Source organism: Cinclus cinclus, chromosome 10 (genome assembly GCF_963662255.1).
Source record: "Cinclus cinclus chromosome 10, bCinCin1.1, whole genome shotgun sequence".
NCBI lineage: Eukaryota > Metazoa > Chordata > Aves > Passeriformes > Cinclidae > Cinclus > Cinclus cinclus.
The window spans coordinates 22,144,649-22,166,814 of record NC_085055.1 but is presented as its reverse complement, the minus strand read 5'-3'; the positions used below and the strand labels follow the sequence as shown (position 1 = coordinate 22,166,814).

General features: G+C 41.7%; 1 protein-coding gene across 2 annotated transcripts in view; it reads left to right on the top strand.

Annotated features, from left to right (window-relative positions):
• FARP2 (FERM, ARH/RhoGEF and pleckstrin domain protein 2) overlaps positions 1-22,166 on the top strand; it is a 66,772-nt gene that overhangs the window by 30,905 nt on the left and 13,701 nt on the right. Inside the window, exons 8-16 of one of the 2 annotated variants that reach the window (XM_062498813.1) lie at positions 448-543; positions 1,644-1,807; positions 1,939-2,007; positions 3,452-3,509; positions 4,187-4,429; positions 9,421-9,427; positions 15,448-15,626; positions 20,250-20,339; positions 21,380-21,513. In XM_062498813.1, the coding sequence (XP_062354797.1) occupies positions 448-543; positions 1,644-1,807; positions 1,939-2,007; positions 3,452-3,509; positions 4,187-4,429; positions 9,421-9,427; positions 15,448-15,626; positions 20,250-20,339; positions 21,380-21,513 (1,040 nt within the window). The remainder of the gene's footprint in view (positions 1-447; positions 544-1,643; positions 1,808-1,938; positions 2,008-3,451; positions 3,510-4,186; positions 4,430-9,420; positions 9,428-15,447; positions 15,627-20,249; positions 20,340-21,379; positions 21,514-22,166) is intronic. The other variant, XM_062498812.1, reaches the window with a different exon arrangement.

Here is a 22,166-nt window from a genome sequence, read left to right as displayed (position 1 = left end):
CATGTCTTAGAGTAAGTCTCTCATTTTAACATCAGGTGTCTCTGATGTCTAGAAAATGTAATGTGTTCTATGGCCAAGGAGTGTCATTTAAGCCCCCAAAATACTGTTTGGTGCAGCTTGTTCTTGTACAGAGCATCAGAATCAAGTGACAGTAAAGTGGAGGGGCTTTGAGTTAGGTGTGGGGTCAGAGAAAATCATCAGTTCATTTGGAACAGCCCTGGGACAGGTCTGTCATCCTGGAATTTTGACTGTGCATCAGCCACTGTAGTCCTGCAGTTCCTCTGACAGCTTAGTGGCCTCTCTTGTTCAAGGGAATATTGTCACCAGAACTAAAAATCCAGCTGGATGTGTCCATATACACATCTATATAACTACAACATAATTTTGTTTGGTACTCTGCTTTTCTGAAATTTTTGCTAACATTTGGTCATTCTCTTTTTAATTCAGGGTAACACGAAAATAAATACCTTCAACTGGTCCAAGGTCCGTAAACTGAGCTTCAAGAGGAAAAGATTCCTTATTAAGCTCCACCCAGAGGTCTGTGTAACTTTTACTGTAATATAAACTGGTCAGTGTTGGAAAAAAATCCCTATACTTCATTTTATTATGAACGTTTCTGGAGTTTGTGATTTTATACAACAGCCTCAGCAGGCAGGCTTGGCTGCATTGTTCAAGTGTAAATATTTCCTTTCTCACCCCACAACTTAGGGTCTTTAGGTTTTGTGTTTCAGTCTCAGCTTATCCTTGACACAAGCTTACACATGCATGAATGTAAGACAGAAAAATATTACTAGACCCAGCTATTTGGTGTATCCTGTCTCAGTACTTCTACTTGGTAAAAGTTGCATGCACTTTCTTGGTTCAAATGAGAATTATCTGATACCCCCCATGTAGGAATATGTGGCTGAAACTATATTGTTGTAACTTGATTTTAAGGATGGTGTGATAACTCTTGCTTCATCTTTTCTATACATCTCTATAGCACAAGTGTTATTTTTCATACTTGGCTGATTTACAGTGGATGTTTTTGATTGCAGATGTCATCAAAATTGTTGCTTCCATCCTGGATGACTAGATTGCTTTAAGTGTTTAATTTGTATTAAAATAGAGTTTAAAAACCAACTTTGGACATTATATAATTTCATGTATCAAGGATACCTGAAACAGGACACACTGTCTGCTCCTGTAACAATGTGCCTCACAAAGAGACCCTCAGAAATTTCATGTGATAACTGTACTCTTGACATATGCAGTATTTTCCAGTTTTGTTCTTAATTTCCAGGAGACAAGCATCAGAACTCCTAAAAAAGGAATAGTATATTTAAAAATAGCTACTATTTCACTTTAATATTTCTATTTCTTTGAAATTTCTAAAGTGGGTTATATGGAGCATGTTTCTAAAGTCAAGTGCTTTTTAAACACTTTTACAGTTTCAAGGTAAACAACCATTTTTGACAGCTATTAAATAACTTTAAAGTGCATTCAGAATCATTCCCACTGTTTTAAGGCAGATGAGAAGTGACTTAGCAAAATCCTGCATCTTGCTGGAGTTCAGCTTTTTTGCTGGCACACATTTGTGCCTTCCTTTTCTCTTCACTGTCATTTGAGGTGCTACTGAACTTTTATGGTTTTTTTTCTCCCAGGGCCCGTATCAAGATACATTGGAGTTTCTTTTGGGAAGTAGGGATGAGTGTAAAAACTTCTGGAAAATCTGTGTTGAGTATCACACGTTCTTTAGGCTCTTTGACCAGCCAAAGCCAAAGGCTAAAGCAGTGTTCTTCACCAGAGGGTCATCATTCAGATACAGGTAGGGAGAAACAGAACACACTCATTTTGTCTTAGAAAATGAGATCGAAAGGAAAAAGTATTCTGAAGACATTCCATCTCTAATTCTCCTCCCCTGTGTTTGATAACCTTTGTACTTCTGTGGGTTCACAGTGGGCGAACACAGAAGCAACTAGTGGATTATATTAAGGACAGTGGGATGAAGAGAACTCCATATGAAAGGTAAGATGAAATAGCTTTGTAAGGCAGAACATGGCTGAGACTTTCACAGTGCCCTTATTGCTTAAATTTCATTTTAACGCTGCTTGGAGGCAGGCTCATTCTCAGTTACCAAATTAAAGGTAGCTAAACTAAAATGTAAAAAATTCAGTATTTTCTGATGATATAAGAAGCTTAGGAAAGTTTTTGGCGCCACGTTTTGGTGTCTGTGAACAATGTGTGGCTTAGCTGTCTGAAAGTTCAGCAGGTACTGAAGATTCCATGATGTTAGTGAGGACCTGTCTGTGCCACTGTAACTGTGCAGTCAACCCGTGACAGAGCACATGATGGAATTTGGGATGTGCAAGTTTGAAACTGTCACCTTAAATACTCAGTTGTTTCTAAACACACAAATACGTAAGTTAAGAACATGGATTTTCACAATAAAATTAGTTTTTTCCTTACTTGACTCTAAAGCAGTCCAGTCTACATGTGGGAAACTCCTCTTACTCCAAATCCTAATCCAAACTACCTGTGGGAAACTCTTACTCCTAATCCAAAAGATTATAGAGACTTTATAGGAATTTTAAAAAATTTGCATTAATCTACTATTAATAAATATTGCTAATTGTCTCAGACTCCAGTTGAGCACCTTTTCTATTTGAAAATTTGATTTTCTATTTAATTATTAACATAGAGTGACTCTAACCATGAGTGTAATGCAGGATGCCACTTTTTGGAGTCTAACATAGGAAATTTTATACGGTTGACTGAACTTGTAAAAATTTGTGCCGTTGTTGCAGGTTAGCTCATTCTGGTTCTGAAGCCGTTCTTTTGTAGATATTTATAATAATGGGAAAAGATTATTTAGTGAAACTAAAATGTGCTGTTTAGTATTCAGCCCCAAGTTGTTCCTGAAGTCTCCTTCAGTGGTACCAAGAGATCCCCACCAGCCAGTGGGGGTCGGTCTCTTCTCCCAGCTAACAAGTCACAGGACAAGAGGAAACAGCTTCAAGTTGTGCCATGAAAAGTTTAGGTTGGATACTGGGAAAAATGTCTTCACTGAAAGGGTGGGCAGGCAATGGCACAGGCTGCCCAGGGGAGTGTTGGAGTCGCTGTCCATGGAGGTATTTGAAAAGTGTGGAGATAAAGCACTTGGGGACATGGGTTAGTGTTCAGGGAACAGTTGGGCTTGATGATGCTAGAGGCCTTTTTCAATCTTAATGATTCTCTGATTCTGTGAATGATCTGGATCTGGCTTTATTCCATTTTTGTACATTTCTTACTCTTGCATCATTTAATTTACAACTCTTTTGACCTTTTAAAATTTGAACTAGTTATTAATAAAGCACAATAAAATAGAGCTTGAGATGTTTCTGTTGGCTACTTATGGCATGGCCATGAGTGATGGGGGAGGGAATGAGGCTGATGCATGTCTTGGATGCTGACAGACTTCTCTGTTCCACAGGAGGCACAGCAAGGTCAGAGCATCCACTCGTACCTCGAACACAGACGTGCCAAAGCAGGTCAGTTGTGCAGCACTCTTAATGTTGTGGTCAAGGGCATGGACAAACAACTTTCTGAGGTGATAGTGAAGGAGTCAGCTCCCCAGAATTGCTGCCACTGTTTGCTCTTTGTCTGGCTGCACAGTTGTTTTTGTTGGTGTTACTGATTTGATAGCTGTAGCCAGTGGGAGTGTGAAGTGAGTAATATTTTACTCCAAGTTCCACTGAACTGAAAAGGAAGTGTTGGACTTTCTAGTATGTTGTTATTTCAGAGGATTAGTTTATCTCCAAGTACTCTCTGACTGCTCTCTGGCAGTCTCAAAGCTGTTGTAAGATGCCTTCTGCAGGACACAAAAAGAAACAATGATTTCACTGAATGCTCCTGTGTTATGTTGGAGAGGTTAAGGAAACATCACAGAATTTCACTGTCATTTTGTTGTTTTTCTTTGTAGATGCTTGTTCAGCTATAAAATATATGCTTTTAACTTTCCATCCAGTTATCAGAATTAAGGAAAAAAGTCTTGCCCTTTTACATGGGCTGCTGGATCAGGTTCTGTACAGTGTCTGCTGTAAAGTGAGCTCCTGTGAAGCATATATTCCTTCTCCATATGGATGTAACTGGATGTAACATTTGTTTTTATGTATTGCAAAAACCTTTTTATCTGTTGTGTTTCTGCTTTTCTTTTTTTCCCTTTCAGAGTGTCCCATTCACTGAGGGCTTGAGAACTCCAGGGTCTCCTGCCTCAGCAGCTGCCCCCTTCCACTCAGGTCACTCCTTGGCCAGTCCTGCTTCTATCGTGCCCAAGTTTGCTGAACCCAGCACTTTCTCCTTGGACCCCCGAGCATCATACACAAGGAATCCAGACAAAGCCACTGCAGCACCAGTGGAAGAAGCGGGGAGGAAGCTGATGCAGCAGCCTGGATCTCCTGTGCTCCAAGGTGTTGGGTTTGGTAGTGTTGCAGGAAACTGTGACCCGTCTTGTCCTGTTGTTGAGAGTGATTGTGGTGTAGACATAGATGTAGAGAGGAGTAGTAAGGAGAGCAGGGTTGCTGGTTGTAAAAATGACAATGATGAGGATGACTTTACCACAGGCGTATTCATTGCTGAAAAAGAGCAGCAGCGAGGCAGCCGAGGTGCTCCTCTTTTCACACTGACAAATTCTCAGTTACAGGTCTCAGAGGAGTTTATTGATGATGACCCAGCAGAAATGTCCTTTTTTGCTGGGGGCTCTGAGGCATTTTCCTATGTGTACAGTGGGTTAGAATTAAAGAGTTCCGAGTTTTCCAAGTGTCTGTCAGAGTCGGCTGGTTTAACTGCAGATGCCCTCCAGCAAAACACAGTGTCTGCTCAGTCGAGCCCCGACAGGTACTCCACAGAGGCAGTGGATATGAACATGGACGAGGAATTTGAATTTGAAGAAGGCAGCGATTTCAACGGCAATGAGAGGCCATCAGATACCTCGGAGCTGTTTGAGGTGAAGGCGCAGGCGAGCAGAATGCAAAGCCTCCTGAGCCCATCCGAAACGAGCTCGCTCATCAACAACCGCTCGGAGAGCAGCTCCCTCAACAACCTGCCTGTGAACGGGACCTCCTCCCTGCACACCTACGGCTCTGCCAACCATTCCGAGGCCAGCTCCATGCTCAACTTCCCCGCCTACTCCGTGCGCTCCGAGTCCAGCTCCGCCTTCCAGTTCGCGGACATCATCGACCAGCTGGAGCAGCTCAGCTGCCCGCCCACCACCACGGAAGACTCCAGCAGCACGGACACTGACTCCTGGGACTCGGAAACAGCTGCACCTCTGGATGTAAACCTTTTCTTTAGTAACCCCTTCGCTCAAACCACTGGGGACAGCTATGCCTTTGACTTTCAGAATAATTTAAAAAATCTCGCGCAAGAAGACTGGACAGAGAAGTCGCAAATCAATTGATTGTCTTGATTTTTCTGATGGATCCCTCTATGCTTTTCAGGCTTGGAAGTCAATAGGGTGTGATATCGGTCAATCCAATGGCTGGATTTTAAATCACATAACATGGTTGATTTTTTAATTTTTTTTTTTTTTAATTTGTGTGCCTCTTTAGTGTCCCTCAAAGCATCCAAGTTTTGGTGCTGTGTTTTTGTGCATCACACAATGTCAAGAATGGGTTATAATAGACTACAATGTTGGAAAATACTACATTTAGGAAAAAAACCCACTGATTTCAGAGAATTTTAAGTATCAACTGGCTCATGCAGACTTCACAACTTACAGTATACTGAAGGATTTCTTCGGGTCTAAACATACCTGTAAGAGTCTCATATAATATGCTATTCCTCCAAAATCCAAATAAAACAGTTACTTTTGCACATGCTTGTTAACCAGCAGCTGCATCCACTAAATTGCCTGTTTTCCTGCACTGTAGCAAGATCCTCATTTTGGGTTTGTTTTTGTTTCCATAATCAAAAAAACCCGAACAGTCTTCACATCATCTCTGAAGGACAATTTTAAAACGCCAACCTATGCAACACATCTGTGGTGTGCTTTGAAGAGCAAATATCCTATACCTACCTTGGGAAGGTAGTTTGGAAGAGGGAATGTGTATGCAACCAAATGGAAATAGCAGTTTCCAAACTTCTTTTGAAGACAAGCTTATTTGCTGACTTCCAGGTGTCTTCAGCAGTCCAGCAGCAAAAGTTTTGCAGCAGTTTGGAGATATACAGAGACTGTAAAAGCACTTAAACCCCATCACATTTCCCCTCTTTCTTGTTATTAATCACTCTGCATAAAAATACTCACAGATTGATTCAGAAAAGTGTCCTTGATCTGTGGAGGACAGCTGGTGGTAAACCTTGGTGTTAGCTTTAATTTCTTAAATACGGACTGTATTCAGAAAAATTCTGTAATTTTTCTGAGAAATTGAGTTGTTAGGAGAGGTAAATATTACAGACAACAGTTAGAGCTTCAGGGCTTTTGTGCATTCTTTTAGACAGGTGACTTTGGTGTGAGACTTGAGTTGTAAGTTTGGAAGTGTAATGAAAAAGACAACTGAATTGTTGCTTAACTGGTCACATTTAATTTAGCAACATTTATTGAGGTGAAACAACAGAAGTTGTGAAATGTCCTTCCCAACTGCCATGGGTTGTGGGGGAGAAGTTCTGAGCTTCAGCTTGTAAGAGCATTTTTTAGACTATATACAAGCAAGAATGGGAAATCCATAAAACCTGACCCAAATCTTGTGATGGAAGGCATCATCTCCTTCAGCCACTTGGTTTTGGGGTTCCCTTCTGCCTAGTTTTCAGTCCTTTGCAGAGAGAGTGCAGTGCTAATACAGTTTTGCCTCTAAAAGAAGCAGCTTATAACTTTATGATCAATATCATTGCTACTAGTTTAAATACAGTCTTGATATATCATTAAAGCCCTTCATTGTTTACTCAAACACTTCAAAAATACTATTATTTCTCAAAATTTTGATAAGTATAACTTTAATAGAATACTTTCCAATGTGAGGCAGAACTCGAGGAGGTAAAACCTCCTTTAGTCACCTATTTCTTCCAGGTTAGTTTTACCAAGGGATAACTATTCTGCACAGTGCTTGTTTTTATTTTGTGTTTGAGTGGAATGTGTGTTGTCCTGTGAGAAACCTGTCCCCTTTGCCAGCAGCACAGAAAGACAAAGCACATTTAGAACAAAATATTAGCTCAGACCTCCAGTAATGCACAACCTCTGGTTTTTGGCTATATATTACTTTGATTTTATTTCTTTCTTGTTGAATGTGTGTTCTGGCTCTTTATGGAACTTTATTCAGGCCTGTGGAGATGATGTGGGTGTGTGGTGTGATATTTTCAAACAGGAATTGGAGGAGGTCTGCAGTGGTGTAGAGAGCTGGTTCCTTTAAGTACATTTTTAGGTGATTTGTCTGATTTCTTCCCAGAATGAGATACATTATGTAACCTAAGGAAGAAAAGGAAAATCAACAAGAAGACAATTCTGTCTGCAAACTCTGTAATGGGTGGTAGCGTCAGGGACAAGTATATAGATGAAGATGCAGAGAAAGACTGTTGTCTTTGATATTTTAAAAAGAGAATCAGGATTCAGCTATTACATATAATTGTGTCTTCCTGTTTCATGTCCTGTGCCTCAATCACAAGCATTCCTTTAAATGTGTTTGAATAGGGAATAAATCCAGCTGAATTCTCTTAAGTTTTCAAAAGATCTTGGGAAAAAGCTGCCTGTATTTTCAATGTACAGGCTTGCCAATTTGCCTTCTTTGCACCATAGTTTGTTTGAAAAGGCATCTTCAGTGGTTTTCTTCCTGTATTTTAAACTCTGTGGATTTTTTATTGGCAGTTCTAACTCTCAGGGATTTTTTATTTTTTTTTAAAGAAAGCAATAAGTTTCTTAATGTAGTGCCCCTTTTGTTTTCCAGAGGAATGATAGTGACTAGGATTTCAGTCTTCTATTTTAGGGCAAGTTATGTGGATCCACAGGTGAGGAAGAGGCGAGGGGAACTTTGATCCTAATACAGATCTGTTTAGATGAAGTTTTTAGGTACAGACTGAGAGTTCAGAGCTGCTGCTGTGCCCTGTTAGTTCTATCTGTGCTCTGGCTGACTGATAGCATAGTGCTCTCATGGTTTCCTTCTGTACTTCACTTGTTTTCCAAAGCCCAGTGGCTTCTGAGGATATATTTGCATTCTGAGCTGTGTTCTTTTGTTTAAGGTTTCCCAGACAGACACAAAAGAGCAGAAAATTTGGTTTGTAAGTGGAGTTTTTATTATAGCAAGAAAGCTGTGAACAGAGCTTCTTCATAATTTCCTTCAGAGATATAAGTTCACATTCACTTTCTGGTAGAGATGGAGAGAAAACCAGGTGCCCTCGAAGGAATGTGGCAGCTCAGACCTTCTAGGGGAGCTCGAGCACCATGTGTGGGTTATTTCAGTGCAGTGGAGCTGTCCTCTTCTCCCCTGGCTGTCTCCTGAAGTGGCAGGAGAAGGTGCGACAAGGAATGTCTTTCCCTGCTCTGTCCCCTTTGTTTATTTTTTGGGTAGCATGAGGGGAGTGGTGAGCTGGAGAGCGGTGTGGTGTGTCCTGAGTCCTGGCAATACCACTTAACTTCCAGCATCATTCCCTGGGGTTTGTTTTATTTTCTTGCTACAGTATTGATTTCTGTTTATTTCCTGAGAACACAAGTTTTCCTTTCATGAAGGTGAGTAGTGATCTGGCAGTGTGAGAGCCAGGAGCCTCTCAGACCCTAGGCAGTGACCTCTGCTGTGGGAACCACACAGCATGGAAAACAGAGGAAATGACTTAGGAGAAATTACAAGATATAGATCTTTGTCAGGTGTCACATGCAAGAAAGCAGCATTTGAGGAGCTGTGGTAGAGCAGATAAAACCTAGCTGTGAACTTTGAGTCTGTGGTTGTCCCTCTGCTCCTCCCAGTAAGCAGGTACATCTTTGCACATTTGCTTTGTGCCTCCCACCCCATGGGGAGCTGGGGACACACACACATAGGTATGAACATTTCTACCCAGTGCACAGGTTTTAGTGCTGTGTTTTTCCAGTAGGAGAACCACAGGGGTTTCCAGGTGTGTTCTCCTTGTTGCCTGGAAGAGCTGACCTGGAACAGAGCAAAAGGAACAAAACAGGTATTTATTGGAAGGATGCACCTTGGGGCAGTGCAACAGCTGGACAGGGGCTACACCCAAATCAAATCAAATCCAAGATGGATCCTGGTCATGAGTTTTTACACTTTTATAAGTTTTGTTTCACCTACATCTTGGGGTCCATTATCCAACCACAGCCCCAGGCTATGAAGTCTCAGCCCCCTGGCTTGCCCCCTTTCCCTTGCTGTTGTCTCTGCTTTTTGGGTATTGGTTGTCCTTGATTCTCTAGCTAGGAAGGGATTGTTTTGTCTAACTACCCTGTGAAGAAAATTACTAACACCTAACATGAAGTTTCAGAGTCACACACTAAGCAGCCGAGATTCTGAAAAATATAAAAGCTAAAACAAAACCCAAGGCATCATTCTGCTTCAACACATTGCAGCTCAGCAAAGGGAGTGTGCCAGGGCTCCAGAGTGGAGCAGGACTCTCCTCCATCCTTCCACGTCTCTCTGTTCTGTTTTAAGCAAACACAGGCAGCTGTAGGATGCCAGTATTAGTGGTTTTTCCTAGTGAGTCAGGCTGCTGGGCTTACCTCTCTGCAGTGCTCAACTGAACATTGCAATGTGACTGAAAGAAAGCAAAATGGGTGTTTTGAGTGAGCAATTTAATTCCCAGCTGTACTTCTCTATGTGTGTACTTACAACCTTTCTGATGCTTAAAGACATTTATTAAATGTAAAGCACTACATCAAAGCTGTTTTGATCATCATCTATGCAGTTAATGAAACTTAATTTGCACAAAACACGGGTCATGGAATATTCTCTGACCTATCCACCACCTGGTTAAGCTTTAAGTTTACTAACCTCTGTTAGCTATTATGCATAGACTTTATAATTTTAAAGTATTCATTAGTAAAGTAGTACATACTGTATATTCCCAGGACTTGCCATATTTTATCTTAGGGTTGAATAGGGCAATATATCAATCTACCCTAAACTTTAATTTCCAGTTAATTTCAGAGTTGCTGAATAATCTGGATAAAACTGAGCATTGATCTCCTTTTTCCTCTGCTTTTTTGTATTGTGGTCATAGGTGATTTTGTTTAAGGGATTTTTATTTTGTTTTTTTTTTTTTTGGGTGTCTTGGTTATGGTTTGGTATTGGGGGTTTTTATTTGTTTTTTTTTGTTTTTGTTTTGGTTTTTTTGGTTTTTTTTTTTGGTGGTGGTGGTAGATTTTGTCTAGCTGCAAGTCTTGGTAGGGGTAAGATTTTGTGAAGACACTAATAAAAGTTGTTCTAATTTTATGCTTTTTTTGGTGCAAACCTGTCGGTAAGTCATTCCCATTATTGTCATTTTGCAAAATGTTCTAAGCCATAATTACTCAGTACTGAATGAGTGTAATCACAGGTCTCAGTGTAGTCCTTTAGCTGTCATTGCCTGTCATTTTTAGGGACTCTTACACCTCACTTTGTCACAAGGGCTGTGTGTATATGTATGGCTGTACATATACATTCTCTGTCTGAACATGGGGAGACTATCATAATATCCTCTTAATTAATTACCTGCCCATGGGCTCCCATAGGATAACTCCAGTGGGTGAGCTGGAGGTTTGGAAGTTCAAATTTGGAACGTGATTAATTGAACCTGGTCTGTGGGAAGGTTTCCTGTACATTTTTAAAAGTCATAATGTTCCTCAGTTGCTGGAATCACAAAATTCCTGTTTATTGGTACATACAGGTGTACATGTGCCTTGGTTAGAGGGAATCCCCAGTTCCATAGGTGCTACTCTTGCCAGGAAAATACTACGTTCAAACAAAGAGAGCTGGAATTTTTAAACTGATCTCTTGAACTTTATCTTTTATATGGTAAATGTTTATTGAATTATATGTTGGGATTTTGAGTATCTTTGTGTCTGTTCAGATTGCCAATTATGAACCTACAGATTTGTACTAATTCATAATTTTAATTGTTTATGCAATAAAACAAGGAAAACTTTGATATCAATGACAACATGGGCTTTTTAGCTTTATTTTCATTACCCTTACCTTTGAAATAGAATAAATATTTGTTCTCCTAGCCAAGGCATCTTATAGTTTTATTCCCAGCCTTGTCCACACAGTTTTCCCCTGTAGCACTTTGTTGGAAAAGAGCACAGTAGGCAAACACTGGTGTGTGGGTTTCAAATTCCTGGTTTGTGTAGATCTTTTGCTTGGGATACAACTGGGACTAGAAACTCAGATTTCTTTCTAGGAATTATATTTATTGTGGTGTCCTTTCTCTCTCTTCTGTATATCTGTTTTTGTTGGAAGTTTGTCTTTTTTTGCAGACATAGCATGTGAAGGTAGTTGCATGTTTTCTAGCTGGCAGGTTCTCCTTCAGGTGTCTGTGGCCAATGTCTAGGTGAATTATTTTCCCTGCAAACAGGGCTTTTACAAGGTGGAAAGGTGGCAAAAGAAGGGTGGCTCTTTGGGAGTGTTTCAGCTGGTTTATGGGTGTCACCACCACGTGCAGATGTGACTCCACAGGTACACAGCACTGGGGCACATGCCAGGTGCTGTAAATATGCTTTAATATTCCATGTGTCCTGTACCTGTTTGAGGATAAAAAAAGAGATCTTTGAATTTCAACTCTCTTGCATATGTTCTTTAGGCTCTTTCATAATTTTCAGGATTCTCTTATCTCCTAGCTATTTCTCATCTCTTTCCCAACTATTTCTCATCTTTTTAAAGGGAAGATTTGCCGAGGGAAAATCTGCTGGTTGTGATGTTTAGAAATAAGATCAAGAAAATATCCAGAATTTTACTTGTAGTACATCAGCTTGCTAGTGACTTCACTCTAAAGTAATACTGTGTAGTATCACTCTAGAATTAATAATTTGGTCTGTGTGATGGGTTCAGCAGGGCATTGGGTGAAAGGGAGGCTCAGAGCAGGTTCCCTCTGGCCAGCCTCTGCAGGGCTTTAGCCTGAAAATAATCTCAGCTTTTGAAGCAGTAGTAATAGCAATGGTATAATAAAAAGTTGTATCTCTAAAGGTTTTTTGTGAAGTCAGAGAGACACCCCCTTTGATAAGGAGCTGTTGCTGACATTTGACCCTCTCATAACTGTCCATCCCATAATGCTCAGTATTACTGGGGTAATATTTTGGTTGTCTGTCTTTGAATTATTTTAAGCAATCAGGTATAAAGCTTACAGAACCTGTGTTTTTTTGTTTCGGCCAGCCTGTACACTCAAACCTGGCTTTCTGTGTAGGAATTGAATTTAGATTGAAGAATGGAAATACCTGCTGAAAAAAAACACTGAGAAGTGATGCCAAAAACTTGTTACCTTATTATTCTGCTTGTTATCTCAGTGAAAATCAAATGGAGCCTGCTTCTACTTGACCAATATCACACAGTAGCTGTGGAGGATATCCTCAACATTCTCACCAGATTCTGTAGCTGTGCTCTTGCATAGTACAGAGCTTTTGCAATGTTTCATTGATTAGGATTTTTAAAATTTCTATTAGGTGTATGCTGGTCTTTATGAAACTGTGGGTTTGCTAGCTTAAGGATAGGTTTTTATGTAGTATAGGTTTTTTATGTAGTATAACTAAGAAGTATTATTGTACTTGAAGATCTTCGAGTATGTGGGATATTACACTGAGTTGATGCATTTTTGGATGTTGCCTTAAGTGCATTTGTGTGTGATGTGGAGGCAGAAATTTGTTGTGTACAGGATGCAGCCATGTCTGACTGTCTGGGCTACAGCATTCAATTCCCCCATCATTGCATGGAGGCCTGGCTTGTGCTCACAGCACTTACAGACACAGTTTTGGGATGTTTGTGTGACTTACTTGTGGACAACAAATACCCACTTCATGTAGAACATCCCTCTGAAAGAATAATCCCTTTTAATGTAACTCGAGGATGCTGCCTATGGGGAAGACCTCGGAGCACCAAGGTTTGATGTCAAAGGGAATCATTCACATGTTTTGATCTTCACGTCAATATTTCTACCTAATTAGGAGTTTTGTACATTGAACAGCAGTTGAAATGGCTTCTCCCTTTACCATCCTTCTCTGTGAGAATGAGGAATTGCTGTACATCCTACCTGCTTGCCTGGAGTCCTCCTGTGCTGCTCTGGTGGAGAGGACTTGGGTTATGAGAATGAAAATTTCAGTCCTCACTTGTAATATCATCTGCCAAGACACTCTCACATTGAACTTAGATCAAATATTTAATTAAACAAATGTTAGCCAAAAAGCTAACTTGAGCTGTTCTATGACTTCTTACAGCCTCTTCTAGGGGAAAAAAAAAAAAAAAGGAAGTGACAGATCAAGAGGGAATGGCCTTAAGAAGGGAAGTTTTTGATGGAGTAAATTCTTCCATGTCAGGGAGGTGAGGCCCTGGCACAGGTTGCCCAGAGAAGCTGTGGCTGTCCCTGGATCCCTGCAAGTGTCCAAAGCCAGGCTGGACAGGGCTTGGAGCACCCTGGGATAGTGGAAGGTGTCCCTGGCCATGGCAGGGGCTGGGTGGTCTTTAAGGTTCCCTCCCACTCAAACCATCCCATGATTCTGTGAATGTGCCTCTCACTTCCATCAGACGCTCTGGCTTTGGGGAAGGATTTTTGGTTTTGGATTCAATATTTGCAATAATTTACAGGCCAGATAAAAGGTAGAACAAGCTGACTAAAAAAGCAGAGTGGTTCATAGCAGGTTATATCCCATTTACTCCCACTGTATCTTGAGCTTTCAGGCTGTCTGGTAGCAATTCAAGTTACAGATTCTGGAATTTGTTGCTACTTCGTGTTAAATTCCAAGAACTTAAATAAGCCCCTCACCCCTGCAAACTCATTTGTTTGGAAGCTGGATTTTTCAACATTCATGGCATTTACAAGCAAACTTAAATTCTGTACCTGGATAGGTGAAACAAATGCTTTTTCCAGTGTTGCTTTTCTGGGGTGATGTTAAAAGCAATGTGAATGGACAAAATGCTCAGGGAGAAGCAAAAATCTGCTCCAGAATTGGTGCTGGACTAGTGTACAAATAGTTAACTCGGCAGCCTGGATGATCTGAATCTCTTCCAGGTGACCGAGTGCAGCTCTGTTTAGCTTCCTGCGTTTGTCCATGTGGAATTACAGCCTGGGGCTGCCTCGCCCTGGGTGTGCTTTCCAAGCCTGAGCAGCTGGGATTCCAAAGCTCCCAACTCCTCCTGCAGCACCCATGACAGTGTGAGGAGATACTGGATATCTGTGAGGGCTGATTTTAATTTTTTTTTTTTTTTTTTCCCCTAAGCCTTTTGCGATGATTTCTAAGTAGTCAGGGAAATGATGATTTGGCAGTTTGGGGTTGGCTGTTGATTTCCCCATTTGTCTTTGGGCGGGTGGTTTAGCACTTGTGACAAAGCAAATCCTGCTGGGGAGGCTTGGGAAGGTGTTGAAGTTGTGGTTGCTTAAATGCTGATACTTGTTTAGTTGCCTGATCTGAGAAAACTCATTTATTTATCATAGGGAAGATCAGAAAAATAGTGTGTGAGGTTAGTAGGAATTTTGTGGGCGTAGTGTGTCTGTCACCTTCCTTTGGTCCAAAAAAGATCATCTTGAATGGTCATTCTCACCCTGAGGTTGGTCTGTATGCTGAAAAAAGGAGGCTTAAAATCACTGTGATGTGTCAGAAATCTCTAAAGGGTTCACAAAATAATAATAATAATAATAATAAATATTTAATAATCTAAAGCAAAGTGGTATCTGTTGTTTCTAACAGGTTTAGCTGTGGATTGTGTCTATCCAGTTAATACTCAGTGCTACAAAATTGTTTTCCTTGAGATTATTCTGTTTGTATACTTAGAAAAGCCAGGAATGAAATATTTTTCATGGTCCATCTTTGTATAGCAATAGGCTTTCCCTTTGCACCAGTTTTGGAGGTGCCCTGATTTCTGAATGTATTTCATACTTTGTCTCCTGAACTGGCAAGCCATGGAATAATTTGTCCTAGCTTTTCCCTGTGTTGAAAGGTAGCTCTTGTATTGAAAAGCAGAAATTAGAAGTTGTATTCCTGTCCCTGCAGTATAACCCTGTGTTGTGAACTGTGCTGATACTCAGCAGCACTTTTTTCCTTGACAGCAATTTATCCTTCACTTAACTGTGGTGGATGCTGTCTGTCCTCACTGCAATGCCCTGTAACCTCTGGGATGCAGGGACAGCTCCCTTTACTTTGAGATACACACTGAAGTCTTAGGATTTGCATGCCTTTTTGCTCTTTTTTTCTTTCACCTTTTTAAAAATAATACGAGATTGCAATTCTGTTTTGCTGTTAACAGTGGATAATCACCTTATTTGCACTGTCTTTGAAATAATTTTCTCTCCTTTTCCACTCCGTTTTCTTGTTGTCTTCCCACCCAGGCCTCCCTGTGGACCATCCCCAGCTCTCCTCCCTTGTGCTGAAGAGTCCCCTAGGCTTGACCCCAGCCTTTCAGGTGAACTTGAATGCAGTCACTCAGGGCTCATCCCCTCTGCTGAGCCCTGTCCTCAGCGATGCTGGCGGGGCCAGGATAGAAGAGGATGACGAAACAAAAAGGAAGGTAAGATCACAGAGCTTGGCAGTGATGGTGCCAGGTGAGAGCTGTGCTGGGCACTGAAGGTGCCAGGTGGGAGCTATGTTTGCTGGGTGCTGAATGCTGATTGTGTTTTATTCTGTGGTGGCTGTGGTAGAACTCCAGTGCTGAAGGTTGTTCGGATGTGTTGTACTCTTGTGACTGGAGGCCCCAGTGCCCTCTTGGCATCTTCTTGTGTCTTCTTGGCATGGCCACTGGGACCATGTCTCTCTTAGCAGGACAGTGTGTCAGGGAACTGTGTTTAAAATCCACCCTTTGTACCCCAGAATGAAAACCAGTTTAGGTTGGATATTAGGGAAAGGTTCTTCACCCCGAGACTAATTCCTGAAATAGGCTCCCTAGGGAAGTGATCACAACACCAAGCCTAACAAAGATCAAGGAATATCTGCATGATGCCCCTAGACAGATGATTTATTTTTTGGAGGATCTGTAAGGAGTGGGGAGCTGGACATATTGTTCCTCAGAGATCCTTATTTGTTAATGTAGAAGGTGTTTGTTTCCTGGGTTCCTTCCTTCCTTCCGTGCATGGTCTCATTGGTCCATCTCACCATACATTGTTCCTCCAGCTCATGTTTTCTGATTATCACTGGACCTTTAGAGGTGTTCCCCTGAACTGTGGACTGTCTGAGCTCAGTGTGAATTCTCTCACATCCATTTCATCATGGGCTTGGTTAGCAGAGCTGGGTGTATTGTTGAAGTTGTCTGCTCCATGGCTGACCCTTCTGTCTGGAGAGAGGTGGACAGTGCTCTGGCCTTGCAGAAGCTTGAGTCTCACTTTCTGGAAAGAGGGGGGACAAAACTGCCCCTGACTTGCAGGTGCAGTGAGTCTCAAACCAGGAACAACTTTGGGTCTTCAAGCTGTGCTTGTGTCTAGGTACTGCTCAATGCCTGGGCTGTTTTCTTTCTGGCTACCTGTGAGCAGTGGTTGCTTTAACCGGGGACTCCCCCATGTGATGTGGGGTTTTCCTCAGCCCTATGTAGAGCTCAGGATTTGCTGCATTTCTTCCAGTAGGATGAGGAAGTCCACCTAACAGAAGAGTTCCATGACCATTTTGCTGAAAGACTCTGCTCTCCTTACCTTGTTTGTGAAGAGGTTTGTTGGTTCTGGTGCTTGAGAAGGATCCATTACAGTGCAAGGAAGGCTGCACTGTTCAAACTCAGTTCCATATGGAGTCAGTGGCCACACTGGGATCTAGTTTTCCATACAGCCACAAAGAAGAAACCACTTTGTGTGGTCTTCACTTCTGCTCTTCTGCTTGCCACATCCAGTGTTCTGGTTGTTTTACCTCTGTCAGGATGAGGATCCTCAAGCAAGAAGGTCACAGGCCTCTGCTCTTTGGTGTCTTTTCCATGTTCTTGGGCACCTCCAGGCACTTCTGTGACGCTGTTGAGAAACACCCATGGTGTGGACGTGGTGTGAGTGCTTGCCAGAGAGAGGAGGGTTTAACCAGAGGAAGGTAACTGGGAGCTGAGTTGCAGGCAACCCACCCAACTGGCAGCTTCCCTGTCTCATTTAGACTTCTTGAAGTGGAGTTTATAGCTTTGGCTGACCACTCTACTATTAGTTTCCATAGTTATTTTAAAAATAACTCCTCTCATATATCCTTATAGCTTGGAAATAATGAGTAGAGACTGTGTTAGCTGACTTAAATGTGAAGCCCAACCCTTTCTGCCACATTCTGCAAGGTCAGGTGTTTTGGCAGCTTGTGTTTTCCTTTGGGCTGAAATTAATTTATGAAAGTGAGACTTCTTAGAAGGGAACGTTTTTGTTGTATTGATCTTAAGCTTGATCAACTGCTGAGTATTCCAAGGCTCTAATGTCTTATTCAGAGACATTGTTTTAAGTGAAAGAGATGCAGGAGGAAACCAGTGTTGAATTGGTTACATTTCACAGGAGTTTTACAGCTTCGTTGCACAAGAAGAATGTGATCTTACAATATTCCTGTGACTAGAGCTCTGATTTGAAGGTGATACTGCTCTAGTTCCACCTGGTTAATTAGGGCATGTTCTGCAAACTCTCCAGCCCTCACATGTGTGCTGTCTGCTCTTTGCTGCCATGGTGCTGCTGGTTCAGTACTGATACCTTGAGAAAGATGAGGTTTTTTCCTTTCTTTTTAAATCTCTGAGCTTTTCTTTCATCTTACTGGTAGATTTCTCCCTGCTCCTTTTCTAATGGAGGTTGGTTGTAGCAACCCACTTTAAAAAGGGAATTGAAGCAAGCCTAGCAAGCCTTTTTGGGGGAATTCCCCCACTTAGAGTTATTTCTGACACTTCTGAAGCCTGGTGTTTGAAGTGAAAAGTTAAACATTTTTGGCTATTACAAGTTCAGAGTAGAGCTCTTCACTCCCCACAAACTGGAGTTGCTGTATCTGGTGAGTGTTGAAGGTTTCCAGGTGGGAGTGTTTGTACATTATATGGTGAAACACCAGTTTTTCCAAATGGGGATATTTGCCTTGATGCCTGCTGTAGTTGTAGAAACATTTTCTTTGGACTCCAAAAAGAGACTGCCACCTCAGAGTTCTTCTGTTTGGCTTTTGAGGCATGAGCTGATTTTTTTTTTTTTTTCCCCCTTGCAGAGCCTGAGCAGCAGTGAAGGTTTTTGGCAGGGCCCCTGTGCACTGTGACAGCTTTTCCACTCCTTTGGTTTAGGGTCTGCCCAGCAGCTGCTGCCAGCACTCAGCACAAGGGATGCACTTAGAACTGGTGCAAGACTGGAAAAAAGCAGGCTAAGGACACTAAATTCCAGCAAGGAACAGTTTGGAAAGAGTGGGGACTTCTGAGAATAAGCAGAAAGGTCTGATGTGTTGGGGAGGGAGAGAGGAAGAGAAGATGCCTGGGAAAAGAAAAACTTTCTTGTGCCTCAGGTTAGCACACAGTCAGCTGGACAATGAAGCAGAAATCTGCAGAAATGCTCAGAAGTGGAGAAAAACGTGATCCATGCAGCTTATGAGGAGTGACAAGTTATGACCATGGTGTGTTTTTAGATTTTAAAAAAGCTCCCCCATCACTACCTGCATGTGTAGAAGTTATGCTCCCTGGTTTTCACACACCTTCATGCTCTGCAAGATTTCAAAGAAGTGCAGTAAAATCCTTTACATAGTCCAGAAGGGGATGTAACCAGAGCTGTGTAAAAACATCCCTGGTAGCAGAAACTCTCCTGTCATGTAAGGAACTGCTGAGACTGGGAAGTGAGATGTAAAACTGTGTCACCTTAGGCTCCAGGGAGGCCAGAAAAATGATGTTGTTTCCTTTGGGAAGAGGCTGCTTATGAAGGATGCCCACTGAGGTTCCACAGCATATGAGACTACAGTCAGGTAAATAGCCCAAGGAAAAAAACAAGATTAGGTAGGACTTTTTCTGACACCCTGTACCTGAGACAGGCAGATTGAAGTTAAAGGGATGGGTATGGAGTGAGTAGGAGTATGTCCTGTGGTTCCTGCAGGGAGGGGGCTGACATGTGGGACTACAATAACTAGCCTAAAATAACCTGAAAAGAGACTAGGCAGTGTCTCACAGTTAATTATTGGAGGATACATGCCTCTAGGGATACTCTGGACTCAGTAGAATTTACTGAGCAACAGGGAGAACGTTTCCTCCACAGGTAACATTGAACTGGAGGATTGGGAAGCAGTAGCTGTGCTGACAGAACTGGAGGATCTCAAAGTGACACTGTAAAGTGAATTTTTAATTAACTCAGAACATAGAAGGAAACAGAAGAGAGAATTCTCAAAGCAGTGTTTCCCTCTGGAGGGGCAGAGATGGAGGAGTCCAGATTTTGACATAACTCAGTGGCATTTGGCATGGAACTGCAGCACAGCATAGTGAGCTAAGGAGGCAAAGCCGTCCCTTACCTTGAAGAATGACTAATTCCTTAATATTACATAGTTTTTAGTAATACACGTTTTCATGCTAACTCTGATTTTGTGTTGCAGCTGCACAACATCTCTTATCACCTTTTCATTCCTTTGTTCTTCTGTATCCATTCTGTCCTCTCTTTAAGGAGCAGCTCAGAGCAGTCACGCAGCTAACGACTGCTGCAATTTGATTTTCTTTTTTTCTTAGCTAATTAATCTTCAAAGGAAGAGCTTGAGTGAAAGCTGTAAGTGGAAAGAAACTGTTTTGGAAAATGACTTTGCAAATCTGTTGGGCTGTGTTAGAGAAGTGTTCAAAATGTAGGAATCTTGGATTAAGTGTTTCCATACTTTTGTAAAGCGCTCCCTTGATTTGAGATGGAAGTTCATGTAATGGAGGTGAAAAAGCCTGGGTTGGACAGGGCTTGGAGCATCCTGGTGTAGTGGAAGGTGTCCCTGCCCATGGCAGGGGGCTGGAGTGAGATAAGCTTTAATGTCCCTTCTAACCTAAACCATCTGTGATTCTACAACAATCGACATACAATTGACATTATTTTTTAATATAAAGAGTATTTTATAATGAAGTCAATATTTGGGAATATGATACTGTATGAAGATATGTCCTGTTAGTAATGAGCTGTTCCATTTGCACAGAGCAAGGGATGTGAGGTTTGAGCTGATGTCCAGTGAAACAGAGTTTTGTGTGTCTGTCCTTCCTGATTGCTGTGTGTCCTTTCAGCGCTACCCCACGGACAAGGCATACTTCATAGCAAAGGAGATCCTTGCCACAGAACGCACCTATTTAAAGGACCTGGAGGTTATTACTGTGGTAAGTGGGTTGGACTTCATTTTTCCCCCCTTTCTTTAACAGATTTGTGATTGTTAGGTTGGAAAAACTTGGAATTTCTTCTTGTGAGGTAGCATAATCCATGAGCCAAATAGCTGTCCCCTTCCTTGTTCCATAGCTCCTTCTGTGGGAGAGCAGATGCCTTCTCTGGACTTCGATCATTTGCTCCAGCAACTACATCCTGTGCCATCCCGATGACCTAGGCAAACTTTTGGTCTGAAAACTGTGAACAAGGAAAGCCTAAAAACGTTTTGCATTCAGTTTCAGTGATATCTGCCAGCTCTGCTTGTAACCTGGCTGTCTTTTCTGTGGTTTTCCTTGGGAAGCTTTTTTTGTGCTTTGGATGTGTGAACAGATGTCAGTTGCAAAGGACATGGAACCCATGGGGGTTTGAAAAGGATTTTTCTTGTTTTGTTGCTTCTGTTTCTTCCTTCTCCTTTCACCCGGAATAGACAAGTGTGTGGCCTCAGTGGAGGTGTTCTCTGCAAGCTCATTGAGCACCATCTCACTCCAATTCCTCCTACAGGCTTCCCAGCACTTCTCCTAAAAGAAGGGGGAATACCTCAGACAAACCTCGAAGGATTTTTGTAATATCCCCGTCCCTGCCAGAAGGCAATAAAGTGTGGAATGTGACCTGCAAGGAGATGTCTTCAGCTGAGTGACTTGCACAGGGCTCCAGGTCTATGAGAGCAGTTTTATCTGTGTGGAAGTGGCAGCAGCTGGGGCAGCCACTGGGTAACTGACTGTCACTCAGCTGTCCCCAACCATCCCATCATTGCATTCAGAAACCAGCTTGTGCCCAGAGCCAGTCATGGGCCTCATCTTCCTCATGTTTGGCAAGGAAAAATACCCCATCTTTTCATTTTCCACAAATTACATCTTCCCTCAATGTTTCTTCTTCCTTCCTGCTGTTTCCCTGTGCATACTTTCTCCTCCACCATCTCTGCAGGAGCAGGAATTTTCATACCAACAATTAATTTCTGGAACAGAGAAATTGATAAGAATTTCTGGTTTTCTGGCAGTGGTTCCGCAGTGCTGTGATCAAGGAGAATGCCATGCCAGAGGGCCTGATGACACTGCTCTTCTCCAACATAGACCCCATCTATGAGTTCCATAGAGGCTTCCTGAAGGAGATTGAACAAAGGCTCTCACTCTGGTAAGTGAGCAGGGACACCTTTTTCTACATCCTCATGTCAAAACCAGACTACAATTGGTATTTCCACACCAAAAGAAGCAAGGAGAAATCTTGTATGAAATTAAAGCTGTTAAAAAAGTACAGATTATGTTGCACAAATCCCATTTTCCAAGATTTGCCTTGTGTATAGTATCCTTCAGTATGGCTTGTGTGCCAGAGTGAGGGTTTTATAGTCACAGAATCATTTAGGTTGGAGAGCACCTTAAGCTCATCCATTGTTGATATAATCTGATAAAGTCTCATAAGGCTTAGAAAAAAGAAGGAGCACAAGATCAAAAAGATGATGCATGTGTTTTTTCCACACCTTAATGAATCTCCAAGTGAAAATCTAGGAAACATTCTTGTGATTTAGGTGGGAATTTGGTTCTTGCAATGCAGTTTATTTCACAGATGCTGGTTTTAGTCTTTTAAACTTTGTATTATTTTCTCCTGACCTACTTGACATGTTATATATTACAGTATAACTATATAACCTTTCAAAAGGAGGTGGTCAATGTAAACAAAGTATGAACAAAAATAAATTCACAAAATCAGGTGGGGCCCTGTTATGACATTTATGTGAAGGTCTGAAATGTAAAACTCTCAAACAGACTTTCACACAAGTTCCTTTCTAA